Raw genomic sequence first — 20,870 nt, forward strand, 5'->3', positions numbered from 1 at the left:
TAAGTTCCAAAGTAAGTTGAACTAAATAAAGCATTATTGGTAGAAGTACTTGGAAAATGTGTTTTAATGAACTGACAAGATTTATTTATAATTATGATCATTGTTTTTATGTATGCAACTTACAGGGATTAAAACATGTTAATAGTTAAAATGGTACTCTTGAAATATTATTTACATTATTTGCTCAGCAAACTATTTTCCATCTATAAAATAAGCTTTCAAATACCACAAAGTTTGAGTTGACAATAGTTTCTGTCTTTGAAAAATACTGTTTACAGTGAATAATGAGATTCTAAGGTTTTTAGAGCTATCTAGAATTTATCTAGAGCAGTTACATTGTAAGTATCACTCTTCCACCAAGGGGTATTTCAAGTATGATAAACTTGTCAATATAATGAATTCATTAGAATTGGAAAAGCAATGTGTACATTGCCCCAGGTCAGGAATTTTAACTTTTGTGTTCCAATTCCAGAAAAGCAAAACATGAGATCTCAGACAGAACTTCTAAAACTTCGGATGTTCATACTCATCACTTGCAGATCAGGGAAATTTCACTGGCTATATGATATTGTTTTTACTAATACACCTAACTCTCTTTGTTATAAAAATGATTTAAGATAGCTTAAATGTCTCAAAGGCTCCCGCAGGGCTAGATGCTCTTATCCTTTGATTACATTTGTTAACTGAGGAATTAGAACTGGAAATAACAGTGTGTCACTTATAATCCAGCTAGCACAACAGCAATGAAAGTCTACCTGTCCTAGTCTTCAGCTGGCTCCCCAGGTATGGACAAAGTGTCATTCTGTAACTATACTTTTCAGTTAAATTGCATTGACAGTTTCCATTCATAAGGAAAATGAGTATGTGTAGTTATGTCGAGGAGCTACACAGAGCCTCCAAGCAGAAGGAAATTGAGTGAAAGTGCACAATGAGGATGGCTAAGGACATGGGTACCATGTGTCCTGACTGTTGCCTTTAGATGCTATAACCCTGCACACGGGAGCACCATGAGTGCCAGCATACCTTTTTTACAAAAGGGCCCTTCATATGGTGAATTGGTGCAGTCACATAGGTAGCCACTGTGCTTCTCCACACACTTCCCCCCATTGTGGCAGTTGCTGCCATAGCTGCTGCAATGACCTGGGCAGCCTGGCCTGACTCCAGATGTGACTTTAGCCCTCTCCTCGAGGTCCAATTTCTGCCCATTCAAGTGTAAGGAGCGGATGCATCCTAGGAAGCCTTTCTGCCTTGATGATGTTCCTCCTAAGGGTGAAAAATAAAAGGAAAGTTTGTAAGATATCTTAGAACTCAATTCTTTTACATTTAAGATCCTATATGTGAGAGTTAGCTACCACCCTATTGTCATATTTTGCTGAGTTTTTCTGTTAAAATTTCTAGTAAAAATTAGGAGTTTAAAGAGCCTGGGAAAAAAATGCCTGTCCTTTCAGACTTGGAACTACCCCTGCACAAACCCATACAAAACATAGAGAGAGAGACACACACACACAAAGAGAGAGAGAGTTAGTTCTTGAGAAATCCTTTACAGGTTTATGAGTGAAACTTCAGATGATCACGTTTCTTGCAAATAAATAAAGTAGAAGGTAGAGTGTGAGATTGACCTGGCAAATTTCAAAGCAAGCTATTGGTCACACCAAATTAGAAACTGCAGTACAATTCACAATGACTATGTAGCACAGCTCAATGTACTGGAAAGAGAGTGGACTTTAAGGCTTGATGCAGATTAAAACTCCACATCACCCACTACTTAGCAATACTGACCACGAATCACTTAAGCCTCAACTACATGATCTATAAAATAAGAATAAATCTATTTTTTATATTGAAGTGACCTCAGATAAGATCATGGAATATAGCATGCATTCAATCACTGCTGTTCCCTTATCCCTTATCCGGGCTTCTCATAATGGCTAGAACCAGTAGGTCCTTATGTGCTAATTGATCTTACGGTTTACTGTCAAATTACTATTTGGGAAAACCAAGGTATCTAGATTGCAGAATAGGATTGTACCCCAACTTCCTATGGAGAACACATCTTGAGGGTTTCAGAGGTATGCAGTGTACTCCTTATAAGTTATTGAAAAATGGAGCAGATCCAAAATTCCTAAGTATTCCGTTCCCATTGAAAATCCAGAATTCTACCCATCTTTCTCCTCTGATATCAGAAAATATGTGTGAGGTGGGATGACAGACCAGGAAATAAATTTAAATCCCACTAGCAGGTATATATTTGGTTCTGGGAGTTTGGGGAAATCTCAGAGAAGGCAGAGGTTCAGTCTTCCCTTTATAGAACAGGTGTTTTATTTCACGTCCTTGGGCTCAAGGGCACACACTTGGATGAGTGGCGAACACATGCAAATCTTTTAGGTCTGCTAAATGTACTAATAGAGTAACAATAAGGGCAGCATCTATGTGACATTTATTTTTTGTCTCTCAGGGATCTTTTGTCTCAACCTCATTCATTTCTGGCCCCTCATTCTACAATTTTATTAAATCTTGGCCTAGTAAATGACTAGATCAGCATATGTTCTCATCAAGGTGGATCAGATGGGAATTCCAAATGTGTTATCTCAGACAAGAATTATGGATGTTAAAAAAAGAAGCACAACTATAAATTAAAGGAATGAATAGTTTATGGGGGAAGCAAGGAAATAATTAGGCGTAGGAGTTTTAAGGTATGGCATGAGGGGAGGAGATCTCCCTTTGCTGGATCACAGCAGATTACCAGACTAGTAAGTACGTATATGAAATTCACTGCCTGCATCCAAAAATTGAGATGGAATGTTCCTGAGGGATAAATCTGGTCCCATATTCTGAAGTAATGATCAAACTCCATTGTATTTTCAGTTCTGATAAGTGATAACTAAGCAGGCCAAGAGAACAAATTCAAATGCATTCTCCTATCTGTCCCAATTTTGGTGAGTAAATCTTTTAACCACAAGATTAATTAATTAGACACATGGGCGGATCACAGAGGAAGGTCCATTATTTCTTTCCCAGAGACTGTGTAAAGTAAGGAAGGGAGGATTTATGTACTCAAACATTTTGTTTTCTTTCCTTATTTTTTAGTCATTCCCTATGGTGGATTTCAATAGCTCTTCATATATCTTGTTAGTATCATTTTTCTTCTATCAGGGGTGGAGAATGTGAGATCTATTGCACATTTTCTTGTGTATGACTTAGTCAATGAGCTTATAAATGGAGACAAAGGTGACTAGGCTGATTTGTTGGGTAGAAATGCACTCCATGAAGTTAGAAATGCACAGTCCTGGTCAGCACGCTTCCAAACAAAGGGATCATCTCACTTGCAGATGCTGACAAGGCACAATGATACATGGAGACACAGCACAGTTAAACTGTACAATGAACTAAATTTCAGTTTCTCCTGACTGTGTTTTATTCTTTACAAAGGAGAAAAACTAGAGAAAAAGATATTTTTACTATTTTGAGGCAAATATATAAACTAAGGATAGGATAATTTTAAGCACCCCCCCAATCATAAACACACACACACACACACACATGCACACACACTGAGAGACCCAGTAGTTGTTGGTTCTCTACATCCTCTGATGAGGTTATCTATTATGTGTAATGTTACCTGCTATGTACAGAGCATTGTTCAAGGTCTGCATCTTCTATAAAACACAAATTCTGGGCAGAAAGGCAGCTGCAATCTTCCCTCCTTCTCATTCACAGCATGGATTTACTCTCCCACACACTTCAGGATCCATCTACTTCTTTCTGTACACAGAGTCAAACTCTGGTATAGTCTCCTCACCCCACCCCCCATCCTAATCCCAACAACAGCATCCTACCTTCAGTCCTGACTGTTGCCATTTATTTACCATTTTGTAGCCAGAATAGATACAAATTTGTAAATTGGATTCTGCCATTCCTATTTGATGCCCTCTGTAGATTATTCATTCTCCTGAGGATCAATTTGGAATTCTTTAGCCCAGCTGATACAATAAGAGAACTGATCTCAGCTTGCCATTATAACTTCCTCTTCCCACATTCCCTCCTAGGTTCTCCAATGCCTCATGGTCTACCTAGACTTTGAACCTCTTCATGTTTTATTTACTTGGTTTGTGTTGGTCATCTTTTCATCACTTTGACCAAAATATCTGATAAGAACAACTTAGAGGAGAAGTTTATTTTGGGCTCATAATTTCAGAGGTTTCAGTCCATGGTCAGTCAAGTCCTTTAGCCCTGGGCCTGGGGTGAGGCAGAACATCATGGATGAAAGGCCTGATAGAGGAATATTGCTTGTCTCATGACTGAGAAGCAGAAAGAGACAGGACAAGATAAAATTTCCAAGACCATGGTCTCAGTGACCTGCTTCCTCCAACCATGCTCCATCTGTTACAGTTACCAGCGAGAAGTCCATTCAAAGTATTAGTTCATCAAGTGAGCTACTCCACTAATGAGATCAGAGACCTCATAATGCAGTTTTTCCACCTCTGAACATTGAAACATCCCCTAACACGTGAGCTTTCTGGGGGAACATTCTAGATCTAAACCATAAGTGTATTCTATTTCCCCCCACATTTAAGCAATGTCCAGAATAATTTACCTCTGCAGTCAGAAACACACATACTTATTATATATACTAATTCCTTAGTCACTTATAATTCTGTCCACCCAGTATTTGATTATTCTAATTAGTTACCATTTTTTTAAAAAGAAATATTTTAAAAATTTTAGTTAAGTTTAACACTGAAAAAAATCATATTTGAATGAGCCTTCTCTCCACATGTCAGAACTGGGGTGAAGATGCAGAGTATCCTCCCTGAAGATGGGGCATACACTCTCTCGCCTTGGCCCCATGCCCCAGGGAAACCTCTGCATTCATTCACACTGCTTTCTTGGATCTTTCAGTCACTTAACTTTTCAGCCATTGTTGTAACATACTTTTCTCTTTCCTCGTGTGCACCTTGACTTAATGTACAGTTCATTGATTGAAGAACACAAAGCATACAGTAGTATTCTTAGAGTAACTAAAGTCAAGTTTTTAGGTTTCACCTTTATCTGAAAAGCTGTTAGAGAATCAACACATTGCCATTTATTCTAAATGTATGTATTTCAAACATACTAGATGTATACTGGAAACTTTGTCCTGAATTCATTGAATTTGCAGTGGGAATTCACATTACACAGTTGAGAAAACTTAGCATCAAACTGATTACCTTGGCCAAAGTCAAGGATCAAAGTACATTTTATGTGGCAGATCCAGGAGTCAGACCAAATCTGGTGACTTCAAAGCTTACATATAACTTTATTCCATAAAATCCTGAAATGAACTATTTAGTGAATACTGCAATTGAGTGATTCTTTTATTTTCTTTCTCTGATCTTTTACATTGTTTCTTCTACCAGGTTACATACACAGATGCATTTGTCCCCTTGGTTTCCCCATCACTTTTCTTGACAACTTAGACCATTATTTGGCTGGCCTAGCTAGAGACAATTTTGTATGAAACTCTTCACTTGACCCTTCATAGCAGCTACCATCATAATAATCATATTTTCTTGGACTGAGTATGAATCAACTTGTAAAAACTTTGCTGTCATTGTTCTAAGCCTGTCTTAGAGAACCTCCATGTGTCAGTTCAACAGATGCTCATTTCTTTCAGAGATGCATCTTACTACCTTGTGCCCTTCTGAGCATAAGCCCAGGAGTCTCTATTTCTCTCATATGTGACCACTCTTTCCTGTACATGATCATGCAAAACTCTTTTGCTGAGAACTCTTTTCTTGGAGGAATACTAAATGTGCCAGGTCAGGCTCTTTTTTCACAAAATTAATTCAGTACTAGTTTCTGTACTACAGTTTCTGTTCTTGTCCTCCCTTGTCTTGCCCCTTTCCCTCTCCATCCTTCCCTCTCCTCCGGTCTCCTTCTCTTTTCTTCCTTTCCCTTCCCTACCCATTCTCTTTCTTTCTTCCTTTCTTTTTCCCCCTTCCTCTCTCCCTTCCTTCCTTCCTGCCTTCCTTCCTTCCTTTTCTTCCTTCCTTCCTCCCTTCCTTCCTTCCTCTTTCCTTCTCCATCTTTGAACACTGAGTAGCTCATTTTGCAGATGAATTATTTGTCCAAAGTCAATAAATCTACTTCAGTTTACCACTTAGATTTCAAATTTTAGCATATATATCATAAAATGACATGTACACTGTCAACTGTGTTCTTTCAATTCTGTCCTTCTGACTGAAATTTGACCTTTACAGAAAAGGTACCTGCCCTTGAAGATGAACCACAAGTACATGAAGTAAAATCCTGCAACTATAAACTTGCAAAAAATGTACCCTAATAGAATCCTCACATAACAAAAGATTTTTTTTTCTTTTTCTTTTTGGTATTGATGGTTGAATCCAAGGGTGCTTTACTATTGAACTATATCCCCATCTCTTCTTTTTTCATTTTTATTTTTCTTTTTAATTTTGAGACAGGGTCTTACTAAGTTACCCAGGCTGGACCCAACTTCTGATCTTTCTGCCTTAGCCTCCTATGACACTGAACTTACAGATATGTGATACAATACCCAGCAACAAAGGTGATTTTATATATGAATTCAAAATAACCTGAAATAGTAAAGAAACCTACAAGTCACTAGAAACATGGTAACAATGGCAGGTCAGAGATAAATTGCACTCAACAATCCCCAGGAACACTGTTTGGACAGTCTATTGATATTGTACAACAATCACTTTGATTTTTTTTTTTTTTTCCATTCCACCTTCCTTCATGGAAGTGAGGGCAGTAACATAAGATGGAGGCATATTATTAAATGTGAATAGCAACTCTGGTCAGAAAAAGTGAGTCAAAATTTGAAAATAAAGTGCAACATATGACTGACGTTTGTGTAGTAAAGATGCAAATCTGTTTGCAGTATGACAGACAACTCCAAAGATGATATTTTGAACATTAACTGGTTTTATACCTATTCCAACGACTTTATCCTAACGTTTTTGTTGTTTAATTGCCTGTAAATAAATTCTAATTTTTAAAAACTTTTTAAATTGGTCATAACATATTACATGGCTTCCTCGTTAACTACTGAGGTAAATAAAGTCTGTGATGCACATTCATTTTCTTTTTTCCTGAGACTCAGATATTACCTTTTTGGAAGATTATACTTAACATATACCACCAGCTCGGATTTAAATGATGTTACTTTTCATTAGAAAGTAGACAGCTCTGATGAATAGATGTTAATTCCACAATATATGGTGATTGGGAGAAATATAATAATAATAATAATAATAATGTATGATTAACCAAATCTAAAATGTATACTAATTTGCACTTTATATTTGCTGATCATTGGTTTAAAGCCTATATACACAACTTAAAAATTCTGTGTTCCTTATTTAAAGGACAAAAAATAGTGGTCTGATGAATGTTTCCTAACCATTCCTTAGAAGTAGGAAGCAGAGATTAGAAGCCGTGGTGTACAGAGTTTGCCAATTTCCATGATATAAATACTCATACTATAGGCAATTTGCAGTCACCAAAAGAAATTTATGACATATTGATATAAATAATATTTGTGAGACTTAAACAATTTTTACATATATCAGGAGTGAATTGCTTTTTATTGTTGAATGGCACTATTGTATTAATATATAATTATTTCTTTATTTAACTTAAAAGATGTTTGGATATTTTCCAGGGTCTAACTCTTTTGAATATAGATATTATGAACACATTCGTATGATATGTCTGGGAGCACATGGTTTTAATCCACTTTGGCTAATATCCAGCCATGGCATTACTGGGTCTGAAAATAGATGCTTACTTAACTATACAAGAAAATATCAAACTGTGATGATGCAAAGAAATTTATATATCAAATATGGAGACTCTATAAATGATTTTCAACCCATCAAAAGCCTGTATTATCCATATGGTACCAAAAATATGTATATAAGTATGGTATGTCAACCAAAAAAGTAATTAAAAATAAAAACTCCAAGATAAAATAATAATAATAATAATAATAATAATAATAATAATAAAACATTGAAATAACTAGAACCCTTTTAATCTTTTGTAAATGTGAAACAAGATGGACACATTGTGAACTACATTTTCCTACAGAGAACACAGGCACCCAGGGCAGTTAAATGACCTTAAAGGAAGGTAGATGTGCAGAAAGGGAAAGGAAGATAAACAATGAGGGTAAATGGAAAAAGGGATTAAAAGATGATGAAACCAGAAAAAATATAGGATCAGAAGGCTCTCTCAATATAAACACACACACACATACCCACACACACATACACACACACGTGTGGTCTACTATTTCTTTTAGAGCAGACTGCTCTAGGCAGGGACTATTTCTCATTACTGGTTGTGTGGGTGAGCACACTGAGCCAATGCTGAAGTCTGACCTTCAAGGCAACCTCATCTTTGCAGTAGTCCATATCTCTGATATTGATGAATTCATTTCTCTGGAGAGGGTCTGGTTGGAGATGAATTGTAGAGAGGGAAGGATCTCTGAGACCAAAGGCTTTTGGGGATGGGGTGGAGAATAGAAAATGGAAAAACACCACCCCCATTATTGAGCAGCAGGAGCTCAGTATTTCATGACAAATAGGAGCTCAAAGCAGGGCTCCAATTAGTGCCGAAGGGGCTGGGAGGGCAAGGTCTTCAAGTCCCCTCCAGCTTACCCACTGGGTGAATTCAAAGTGGGATGTAAGATGGGGATGTACAGTGTCTTTAAGGCCCTGAAGAATTAGGGCTTCAGTTTTACTTCCAGGAACTGCATAAGCAAGTGAGTGCCTAAACAAAGTAAGAGTTCTGCTCCCTATATAGCAAGTATGTGCCCAAGTCCCAATGATCTCTTAAGGGTCTATCTCCTTAGAGACTGCACCAAACTTTACACTGACCTTATCTCCCAAACATAAGGAAGAAAGAGGAAGGAAATCATTACTCCTCATATGAGAGAAAAAGTTTGAAATTTGCCTCTGTGCAGAATTAGGAGCAGGATCCCCTTTGCTCTGTTCACACCACCTTGAATGTCCAACCCATATACATTTAAAATCCAATACCCCCCATACTCTTTAAACAGTGGATGGATCTTATTCATCTCCTTGTGTCCACTTCCTAACCTAGGACTGATCAACGAACATACGCTCAGAGTATATTTGATTAATAAATGGCAGGAAAAGAGAAATGTGGGAAAAGAGGAAGAAGGACACAGAGTTGCAAGTGGAAAAGAAAGATGAGAGAGAATGCCTTGATCCCTCCCCATTCCAGCAAATAATGTGAAGGATGCAAACTCAACTGTAGAACCCATGACTTTTAAGTAAACTTTTGGACAAGAAAGAAGAAGAGGAAGAGGCTAATCTCTGGGAGAATGAAGGACATATTTTGCTTAAGAAATTTACTTTTAATATTTAAAAAAAAAGAAAAAGAAAAAAGTGGTTTTCTGTATGCTGTTGCTTTATTTTCAGCTCAGCCCAAGAAAGGGAAAGTAGCTGACGAAGGTCATGAGTGTGCGATGAATGTGGGTGACTTTCAAGTTCATGCCATGAAACTGGTGTCCTTGAACCACAAGTGTAGGGTTCAACTCTGATATGAGCACTTGTTCCTACAACTAGATTAGATGCAATTTTTTTAAAAGCCTGTCTTTATTGAACAAAAAAGGGGAAAATCATAGCAACAACAATGTAATCTGGCATTAATACCTCTGAAATGTAGTATGTGTGAACAATATAACAATTTGGAAATGTGATTTTGAAAATCCCTTGATAAAGAAATGGTAGTTTTAACATTTCTCTTTCCTGAAGGCCCCACCTATAGACTTGAGATATTCTCTCATCAGACACATGAACATATGGGGACACTTGCTGACAGGTTGAAGAAGGGATAAAATCCATTGTAGGGAAGGACCTTGCACTCTGGAAATATCAAACCAGCTGAGTGTGTTCTTTAAATGCTGAATCCCCCTGATTTCCAGGAGTACCTGTTTATTACATTGATGTGGGAGCACAAATGGTTTCCCATTTGAAATAGTCTTTTGTTTGCACTTTTATTTAATTTAATCTTATAAAAGATGCCAAATGGGAGAGGAAAATGTCCATTGTTGCATCTGACATTTGAAATTGATTCATGGTGTATTGATTAATACTGATTATTGTTAAGTCCAGATGGAACAACAAAGGCTCAGAGAAGGTAATTGAGCATCTTACATCTGTAAAATTATTATTAGTAGAGCCACCAACGTTTGAAACTTCACATTCATTAATTTTTTCAAGTTCATTAGATACTCATTAAATACAAAATATACTGGTGACCTCATCCCAGAGGATGAATTCAACACTATATCTGCCCACAACAAGACACTAGCAGGAAGAGGCATAATAATCAGGGCATTGCAATAACATGTGATGAGTGTGCTCAAAGAGGTCTGTGTGTGTGTGCGTGTGTGTGTGTGCATATGAACATGCAAGAATGAACTCCTTCAAGCAGAAATAGTTAATCTGAACCATAAAGTATCTGTATCATTAGTGAAGAAGATTCTGACAGGTAGATGAGGAGTGGGGGTACATCCATCCTAGTTTGAAGGATGGGACCTTCAGAAGGCAATGAAGCAAAATGATGTAAACTTGCTCTAAAGAACCCATTAGCTTTGAACACACTTTGCTAAAGAAAGTGAGAGAGGAGGAGGCATGGTTTTATTGATAGTCCCTGGGAGGACTGAGGAATATATTTCACTTAAGGAAATTGATTTCATTTTTAAAAACTAAGTAGGCCTGTATATGTGTGTGTGTATGTTGCATAAGAAATCTATCTTATTCTGTCTGAGCTTAGGTTCCCCAGTAAGCAAGCTTTGAGACAGAGTGAAGGGGATAGATAAGTTTTAGGGGAAGAGGTTCCTGGGAGCAACTGTGAAAGGGGAAAAAAAAAAGTAGGGATGGACAGGAAAGAAGTGACCTGACAAATAGTCCTGACAACAGAGTAGCACTGCCCCATAGGAACACTGGAGTTAGAATAACTCATCAAAGATGCTCCTCCTTGGAAGGAGGCCAGACCTTCATTCCCTGAAGTTAGCAGGTCACTAGATGGGGAGGCTTTTGGGAAGGACGTAGCCTTAGTGATGTTTCCTCTGCAGCTTAGGCAGTCCCCGAAGGGAAGGTACGTGAAGATTCCTCAAACAGCACTCCCACCCCTGAGCACAAGCTCTTCCTCGATGGGGAGCCGGGGCAAGCATCCCAGGGTCTACTCAGGTTACTGAGCCACTGCACACAACAGACAGGGCCTGAATAACCATTTTTACCTGTGAGACAAGAGTGATGAAGACAAAAGCTGGATTCAGCACGAATCTTCTTACCTCCTATTCTACAATATCTTTACTGCTTTGAATCTAAATCTCTTTCTCCCAGGATCAGAAGAAACTTGATAACACAGTGAGAACAGACTTTGAATCTGCCAAAATAGTTTGTGGGGGGTGTTGCTAGATATTCCCATCCACTGCTCTCCTCGAGGGTTTTCTCACCCTCTTCTGAGTCATCATGCTATTGATAAAGACTTGCAGATATCAAAACAGGATACTAAGCCTTAGGCAGAGCAGCAGTATCAATGTGCCCCACTGGGCTTGCTCTTCTCCAGCCTGGAGCTTCCCTTGTGCTGCTAGGCATGCCCTGGTCACATTAACTCAATGGCACCTTGGTTTTGGGAAAGGTGCCATGGACCTCTCAGATGGAGTCCTTGAATGTGCAAAGAACACTGATTCATTTTCCCAAAAAATCTGGCTTGGGTTTCTTTTTTATAAGTATAATCCTAACTTATGTAAATAACGGCATTCTAATTTTTTCTTCCTTTACTGAGTTATAAATGTTGGCAACTGAAAGTACCAGAAGAATGAATGAAAGGACTATTTCTAATACTGAGTTTCTGTGCTCCAACTCTCAGGCCTCATCTTCCTAAGCTGTATGAAAAAAAAAAAAAAAAAAAAAAAAGCAAAGCCATATTAAACTCTTTAAAAAAGACATTATGATTCCTGATAAGTTTTTACAACAGGAAAATACAATCAAACCAAACAAGAAAACTCTCTGTTCTGCTCCAATTGCGCATTATCAATACAACAGAGACCAATATATGGTGAAATGAGCTTCAATTAAAACTGCAAAAATTGTAGATAAACATTTCAAAAACGTTTCTTGAATATTAGGGGGCAGAAAACACTAAAATGGTCTATTAGGTTGGGCTAAAAATGTCCAACTCTCAACTTATTTGAGATTAAAATGAATTTTTGTAGAAGCAATTTAATGATTTACCTCCCTAAATATAAAAATAGGACCAATGTTTTTCCCAAACATTTTCAATCTATAAGAATCTGATTTTATGGTTCAATGGTATTTGGAAAGAAAAACTGATGAGGAACCAGATGGTTCTTCATAACTTCCCTTTCAGTGAAGAATCATTTTTTAAAAGTTAATTGATCCATAATAATTGTACATATTTATGGGGAATAGTGAAATATTTTGATACATGTAGACAATGTGTAATGATCAAATCAGGATATTAGCATTACCATCATCACAAACATTATTTCTTTTTGTTGTTCCTGTTCCAATCCCTCTTTTCCAGCTATTTTGAAACATACAATCCATTGTTTTTAACTATAGCCAGCTATTGCACTAGGGAACATTAGAACTTACTCTTGTGACCTAACTAATTTTGTACCTATTAACTGACCTCTTTCCCCTTTCTCCACTACACTCCCAGCCTCCACTGACTACTATTTTATGCTCTATATCTGCGACATCCACTTTTCCAGCTTTCACATGAGTGAAGAAGCATTTACTGAGTGGCTACTATGTGCTTTTGCAAGAGCTTATGATGCAACCAGAAACTTTTTGCTGGAGTTTGGAGGTCTTGTCAACTTCTTAAACTAAACATAACGATTCCCCTATGCAGATATATGTAACATCAGAATTCATATGCCAATTTTTTCCAAAGGAAAATGATTCAAGTTTACTTGACATATTATTTAACTTTGAATAAAATAAGTTTTTTTCTGGAAAAATAAATATAATAATCAGACATTTATACAATTTTACAAGGAAAATATTATTAACTTTTTGCTTCTTCATTGATATAATGAGAAGGATCACTTTATAGATTTATGCAATAAATATGCTAAAAAGTGATTTTCAAATTTTTTCTTATTAAGAAAATAATATATACTTCCTCTTTTGCTCTGAGACACATCTCATCTTCTCAAATGGAAAACCCTCCTGGCCTGCATCAAGACAGCCATCCTGATGAGGTTCTCACACAGATAAAATATAATTTACTATTTCATAATAGATGGTGTTTGCTTCATACTACAGACCATGAACTTATGAAGTACCAGAGTACAAAATTAATGCACATGCCAAGTCTTCTTGGTTATCCATTAACCTTCCTAAGTTTGACCAGCTTCCCCTCTACATAGGAATAATAGTTCTCTACCATCCTGGAAAGGGGAGTAGTATTTGAGAGCACTCTTCAAATTTTATGATTTATCAAGTTGGCATAGTATTTTCCCCAGGTGACTGTAAGTTTGAACTAACTCTGGTATATTTCAACACAAATAGAGCAGCTGAACTGAAGGGGAAAAAATGGGTACATGTAACAACAAAAAAAATTTATAAAATGAGACTTCCAGACCTACGTTTTCACCAAATTTCCACTCTGTAACTGCAGTATTTTTGGAAAGTTGTTGTATTTAATTTGGAGTTATAGAGACATAGGCATGGGAAGTATGATTGTCATTCCTAATGTATCCACACAGGAAACAGATCTTCAAATCTTGAAAGGCTGGTTGCCAGATTTCATTTTAATTCTGAAGGTAAAGACAATAGTAAGCTTAGGCTAGTTGTATTCCTAATAAGGTCAGCATGTGGTAGCTGATCTGCAATGCAAATTCAGAGTTCCTCACTTCATTTTTAGCAGTGGGTGGAAGGTTCTTGAACTTATCTTGCCTCATCCACATATTGCTGGACACATTAGTAGGAAATAACTAAGTAGAAATTGTGATACTATTAACTACTCCAACTATAACACTGACACATGCTTGCAGCAGACTTTTCAAAACCAACATGTTATGAAGTTTCTCCTACCCCGCTAGACAATGCAACCAGTGGAGTGGTATGGATGCAACTGTCCCTAATAATCATGGTGATAAAAGCAACTTGGAGTTAAAATATTGATTCTGGGAATGTGGCATGCATTGATTCATGTATCAGTCTTTCGCATTCCAATGACAAGGGCAGAGCTGAGAGGTACATCCTATTTTACAAAATTCAGCCTGGGTCTAGTACTCAGGAAGCACTTAGGACCACAGCAGCTGTGTGGTTTTTGTAATGCTGATGGTGCTGTGCTATGATTGAAAGATCCTTCAGTGACCAAAGATATCTGGACAGACTTATTCAAGTTAATATTTAAATATGCCACACTCATTCTAACCCAGTCAAGAAGTACACAGCATTGATACCTTTCCATACCTAGCAAACATAAATATCTAGTGTTTCAAATTTTCTGAATGAAAAAGAATGCAATTCTTCATTTGGGTTGCTATAATTGAGTAGATGATTGCAGAGTGATAAATTTATTTAATCATTTATTGAACAATTGAATTATATAAAATGGTAATATTGGGACTTTAGATTCTTTTCAATTACCTGTCATTTCTTGGTGTGCATATCACTGAATTCTAAAGAATGAAATTTAAACCAACAGGCTAAAATGACTTCCAACAGCAATTTTTTTCCTTCTTCAAGTACATTAAGGCAAATTCAATAAAACAGAGACATATTTGAGATGGAATTTATTGGAGAGAAATATAACAGGAGCAGGTGCTCTAGCAACACATCTCCCTCAGACCCCTGCCCATGCTCTTACCACTCACTGCATTTGTGATGAACTTAACTGAAATGTTTAGAGATAAAAAAATCACCAAGAAACACAGCTGTCAGCCCCCCCTTTTGATTTGCACCAAGTTCTCACATATTCAGTCCATATGATAATTTCATAGCTACATGAAATTGGTATGAAAGAGTAAATACAAATCATGCTATCATTATATATCATTCTTAGCCAAAAAGAAATTCATAAATAAAATGCTGGTGTAGAATAAAATTTATGAAAACTACAAAATACTTAAATTGATTCTACTTAAAAAAGATATTAAATCTTAATGAGTAGGAAATTTCCATAGGGAAATAAAACACAATGTTTAAACAGAATTACAACAGCAATATGAATTTTAAAAAATGAATAGTAAACCATAGCACCTACATGAGTTATTAATTAAGCAAAAAAACCTATGCTCATAAAGTCATTTTTAATCACTACCATTTTAGCTTCTGCTGGATATGTAAATTATAACAGATGAACAGAGAAATGTGGCCGAGACAAAAAAAAAGAAAAAATGACACCCTCCCTCTGTTACATCTTTGTTTTTTTTTTTTTAGTTGACGTGTTTTTAGTGACAACTTACCTCACAGTTAAAAGTTTTATAAACTCAATATTAAAGGAAACAAGTAAGAAATGCCCCTTGAGTGGGGACAGCATTTCATTACTAGCAGTAAAGTTATGTAGTGTGGGAGCTGATTTAAAAGACAAATAAACAAATGCAGAAAGGAAGTTATATCTGGGCAGATTGGCCGATTTTGTTCACTTGTTGTCATCCCTGTACTAGGCATCTGAACTCCACCTTTATATAGGAACACACTCATGGCTTTTATAGTGTTATAGTATCTCTAAGGTTTAAAGCTCTATTTTGTATTTTATATCTTTACAAGTCCTCCTCAAATCCATTTTCTAAAAATCTTTTCCAAATTATGGCTATAAACTGGCCTTGTATTAGACCAGGAAAAAATTACCTGAGCCAATGTAGCTGAATCTCCCTCTCTCTCCCTTTCTCTCTCTCTCTCTCTCTCTCTCTCTCTCTCTCTCTCTCTCTCTCTCTCTCACACACACACACACACACACACACACACACACACACAAACATACACACAATCCCTTATATGTAACGAAATGCAGTAATTGTAACAAGGAAAATAAAATATCAGTTGAAATGGAGTTAAAGCTCAAACACAGATGAAAGAACCCCTGCCAAATCCCACCCCCTTTCTCTGTCACATATGTGTGCACGTGCACACACATGCATGCACACTTTTATATGTATGCACATAGACGGGACCATGATCTCCTTGAAAAGCAATGGCACTGCTCAACTTATTTTGCATCCAACAAGGATATTAGATGCTTAATGACTACTGAGAAAAAATAGAAAGGAAAGAAAAGGAAGGAGGGAGGAGAGAGGAAGGAAGGGAGGAAGGAAGGAAAGAAGGAAAGAAGCAATGAAGGGAGAGGTAGAAGAACTAAGGAAATAATGTTGGAATACATCCAACCTCAACCCCTGCAGTAACTGCCATGCACAAGCTGATTCCACTTTCACAGAGATGACAGCAGCTGAGAGACATCTGTTCAGAGGCCAGGACTGCTTTTCTGTGCAAGTGTAAGGCAGTTACCTAAGTGATATGGTTTCAGGTAGGATCAAAGGAGTCCCTAATTAAAAAAATCAATGACTACTCCCCTAATTATTATTTTTGGAGAATTGAAATTCCTTTGAACAGTCTCAAGGATTTCATTGCACTCTCATCAATAGTTATCAGACCTCAGGCATCACTAGCAAGGGTGGCCTACTGTCCTAGAATCCATACCTGCTAAGGTGTAGCAGATTGATACATCTTTTCCTTAAGAGTATATTTTTATCATAATGATGAAAAACAAAAGGAATCCCTAGACACTGGAAGAGATAATATATCCAAAAGAAAAGGCACAAAAAGGGTCTGAGACTATCCTCAAATTTGCTAATGGGTAGTATAATATTTTATTGCTAATGAAGCTAGAGAGGAACAACTTGCAGAATTAAATTTGTAATTTAAGAAAATGACATAATTTAATCATTTTCCTGACCTCAAATAAAAGCAAGTTTCCTTGAACCTAGTCACACAGTGGTCTTATAGGTTGTTTAACACAAAGATTGCCTTAAGATGTCCCCTACCTACAAACAACTGACTGTTCAGCTGCAACCGGAAATGGCCCTCTTCTGAAGTCTCCCTGGTGCTCCTTGGAAGGCTGTCCACCTGAAGCGAGGTCTCTTTGAGGTTTCTCTCAGCCCGGACATAATGCCATTGGTTGTCATTCAGAGCAGAAGGAGACTGGACTACAAGCTCTACTGGGCCATTCCCAACATCTATGGCAAATGTGATCTCAGAAGGAGCTGAAACAAAACAAGGAAACAGGAAGAAGGATGAAGGATAAAGGAAGTTATCAGTGTGTTGAGGACACAAGCATGCCCTTAATGAATGAGAGAAACAATTGTTAAGTCATCATCATTATATAGCAGACATCCTTTGATATTCCTGCAATACTGAAGTTACTATGAATAATAACAACCTCTAAATATTAAGGGTATACAAGTTCTAAGCACCAGCACCCTGCCCTGTTGGTCCTAATAATGTCAATGCAGGAAATAGGGAACTGGGGAACTGATGCCTATGGGATAAACACTAATCTATGATGAGGCTCTGGGTTTCCTGGGTGTTCTCTGGTTTCAGTTGTATCATCCTGGACATTTGTAGATATGGGAGTCATCTACACAGTTTCACTATTACAGGGAGGAGACACGTCCTAAGAAGCCCAGTGCCCCCTTTCATGATATATCATTAATACATGTGATACAAGCATATGTGTCATTCCTGTGTTGAAAAACAAAGAAAACAAGAATGAAATGGACTTGACAATAAAAAAAAAAAAAACAAAAAATGAACTTGAGAGGTTAATTTCCTTGTCCAAGGAGAGATTACTTTTGTGTATTAATCAAACCCAAGCCTCCTGCTTCCATGTTGGATTCCTTTCATGCCTCTTTTTATCTCTCTATAACAATGTGGTATCACCAAAGTCAAGTTGCAGCCAGATAGGAGAAATAATACCAATAATAATAAAATACCACTGCCTTCAGGATGGGAGTGATGGTAATGATGGTGGAGGCAGTAATAGGTGGTGGACATGGTGATAGTGGTGATGATGGTGGTGACTGTGGTGATGAATGGAGATGAAGATGATGATGATGGTGGTGGTTTCTCTATAATGATTGGACTGAAGTAGCAGCACAAGAGGTAGACTGAGCTCTATATCAGGCATTATGCTAAGCATTGTTGGTAAATTAACTCATTTTACTTTTCAAAATATTTCTGAGGAAAAAAATCATTATTATTCCCATTTGAGTGAGGAAAAGTTCAAAGAAGTATGAATAACTTGCTCAAAATGTCTCAGATAGTAAGAAGCCAATGCCAAAAGCAGATTCCTCACCAATTTTCTCTATTGAGAATACTGTCATGTATTTTCCATTATCACAGAGGAATTGTCTAAATTTGAAGGAAGGGGAGAGGTTAATTATAAAGTGAGGTTGAGGAGAAGAGAATCTCCTCTCAGTTAACGGAAGCTTTGTATTCTAGACCTTGCTGTCCTCAGCACTCTGTGATTGTCTACTCCTCCCTCCCCTCTCAATATGAAAATGAGCATTTGCTTGACAAAGTCATCAACAGTCAGATCTAAATTACTAGAGATACCAAAAGTCAATCACCACTCTGGATCATACCCTCCCTAACCTTTAAACCTTAACAAAAACTTATCTTCCTATAAGAAGTCTTCATAATGGCAGCATTTCAAGTAACCAGAGACTTCAAATTGCTTCACCTTCTGCTGACCTGTGACCTTAAAGAGAAGCAGTAAGTTGAAGGTTGAAAAAGGGGATTTGAGAGAATACACTGGCTCCACCCTTTCCTTGAGGAAGTTTTCAATGTCATAATGCCTCAGTTTTCTCATCTATAAAATGAGAATGAGAGCAGTACCTAATCATCAGGCTGTTTGTATATTAATCCTGATGAAGTTTTTGAACTGTGTCTGCCACACAGTATGAGCCCAGTTAGTGATGCTATTGTCAGTTCTTCTGAATCACATAAATTCCCCACCCAGGTGACTTGGCTGTGACTTATAAAGCCATGCATGGAAGGAAATGGAATTGAAAGGAACAAATCAGGTGACAATGGACAAAAGAAAAGTGAAGAAAGTCCCTTGAGCCATTTCTTATTTCTTATTCACAACACCAATGCTACCCTGCAACCCCACGCATTTCAAAATCAAAAGTTTGCTGAGAGATGGCTAAGTTCTGCATTTCTTTTTCTCTATGGTGACTATCAGTGAGAACTTGGGGGGAAGAATGTTAAAGATTTTGCTAAAAACCTTCCTGTAAAACCAGTCTTGTGGCTATCAAGTTCTACTCAGAGGGCACATCTTTGTGGAGGGTTCACTGCTCTGCTGTGTCTGCCCCATCCCATGCTGAATTACCATGTAACCCCCTGTTGTGTGTCCCCCCACTAATACACAAAGTTTGGATGAACTCTTCATTTATTTCAGACCCAGAGCATAACCCTGGGATGCTCTTGCCAAATTAAAATTTTATTCATTAAAACATGGTTATATTTCACCTATGAAATGCAATTTCCTATAGTATTTTTAGCTTTATATCCAAGTATTAGGTTTCTGGAAAAACTCTTTTTAAAAAAATTATTATTATTTATCTTTATTCAAATAACCATTAAAGACCTACATTTAAGCCTTTCCTCCTAGAACTGAAGGAGAATCAGTGAAATGCAATACTAACAGTTAATATTTATTGAGTGCTTACCATGAGCTAGGCACTGTGTTAAGCATTTTGTTATGAATTACTTCACTTGAGCCTCATTACTGCCTGTGAGACTTGCTACTTTACAGATGACGGAACAGAGATACAGGTGACAGAACAAGTTGCCCTAGTGACATATGGGGTAGAGTAAACACTTGAATCCAGGTGATGTGTTTCTGGAGTTCTTTTTTAAAACCACCTTCCCAAACCTCAGATTGAGAAACTTATACAGTCTTCTGGGGCAGTTGAAATTAGAATACATAATATAGATACTTGAAATAATTGAATGAAATACATGTGAGCGAATGACCAATACACCACACAATGCCTACAGACTTTGTGGTGGTGCGCTGGGGCAAATGAAAACTTCCTTTCACTGACTAGAGGGAAAAGAACAACCCAGTGGCCCTGGGAAAGCAGTAACTCTATCATGAACTTGCATCTGACTTTCCCACACCCTAAGTGTCTGACGGATACCTTCTCTTAGCATCAACTATTTTATGCTTCAAGATAAAACTAAGAAGTCACTTCAGCTTTTGAATGAGTTTTTATAAAACCAGGCCCTCTGCTAAGGGCCTGAGGAATGAAAAAAGAGGAATTCATAGCTAATTTCAGAAGATTGATAGAGGGATGTGGGAATGCCCCAACAGAATGTCAACCAATGCTCTGACCGAGGAGAAGAAGTCTTCTGACCAGAGGCATCTTTGTGATGTTCTTCCTGACCTCAATGGGAAGAGCTGTCCACCATATCCTTTAGAGAGTTCCCTTAGTGAACCTTCACGTGTCTCCTCAGAGGACACAGTCCTGAGCTTCATGAATATAAAAGCATAGCTTCATTTCTGTGTCCTCATCTCCCAGTCCAGGTCAGACATGAGAGTGATCTCAGGTACATTCGTGGAATAAGGAGGTTGCTAGTCTTTAATGTAGCCAATTAACCTCTCTGACCTTTCATGTACATAGCTATAAAATGAGAAATATGAACTAAAAGAAAGAAATATTGTTATACTGGTCAGACACAAGCACTCTCTGAGGATCTGATGACAGCTGTAGTTCTTATCTTTCACACATACAGTTTTGAACCAAATCTTAGGAACTTCATGAATGC

At 37.4% G+C, this 20,870-nt stretch overlaps 1 protein-coding gene across 1 annotated transcript in view; it reads right to left on the minus strand.

The window, feature by feature from the left end:
* Cntnap5 (contactin associated protein family member 5) overlaps positions 1–20,870 on the minus strand; it is a 772,002-nt gene that overhangs the window by 105,265 nt on the left and 645,867 nt on the right. Inside the window, exons 17-18 of the mRNA XM_047547046.1 lie at positions 17,081–17,299; positions 1,024–1,263 (exon numbers count right to left, since the gene is read on the minus strand). Of these exons, the coding sequence (XP_047403002.1) occupies positions 1,024–1,263; positions 17,081–17,299 (459 nt within the window). The remainder of the gene's footprint in view (positions 1–1,023; positions 1,264–17,080; positions 17,300–20,870) is intronic.

This window comes from Sciurus carolinensis, chromosome 3 (genome assembly GCF_902686445.1).
Source record: "Sciurus carolinensis chromosome 3, mSciCar1.2, whole genome shotgun sequence".
In the NCBI taxonomy this organism is placed as follows: domain Eukaryota; kingdom Metazoa; phylum Chordata; class Mammalia; order Rodentia; family Sciuridae; genus Sciurus; species Sciurus carolinensis.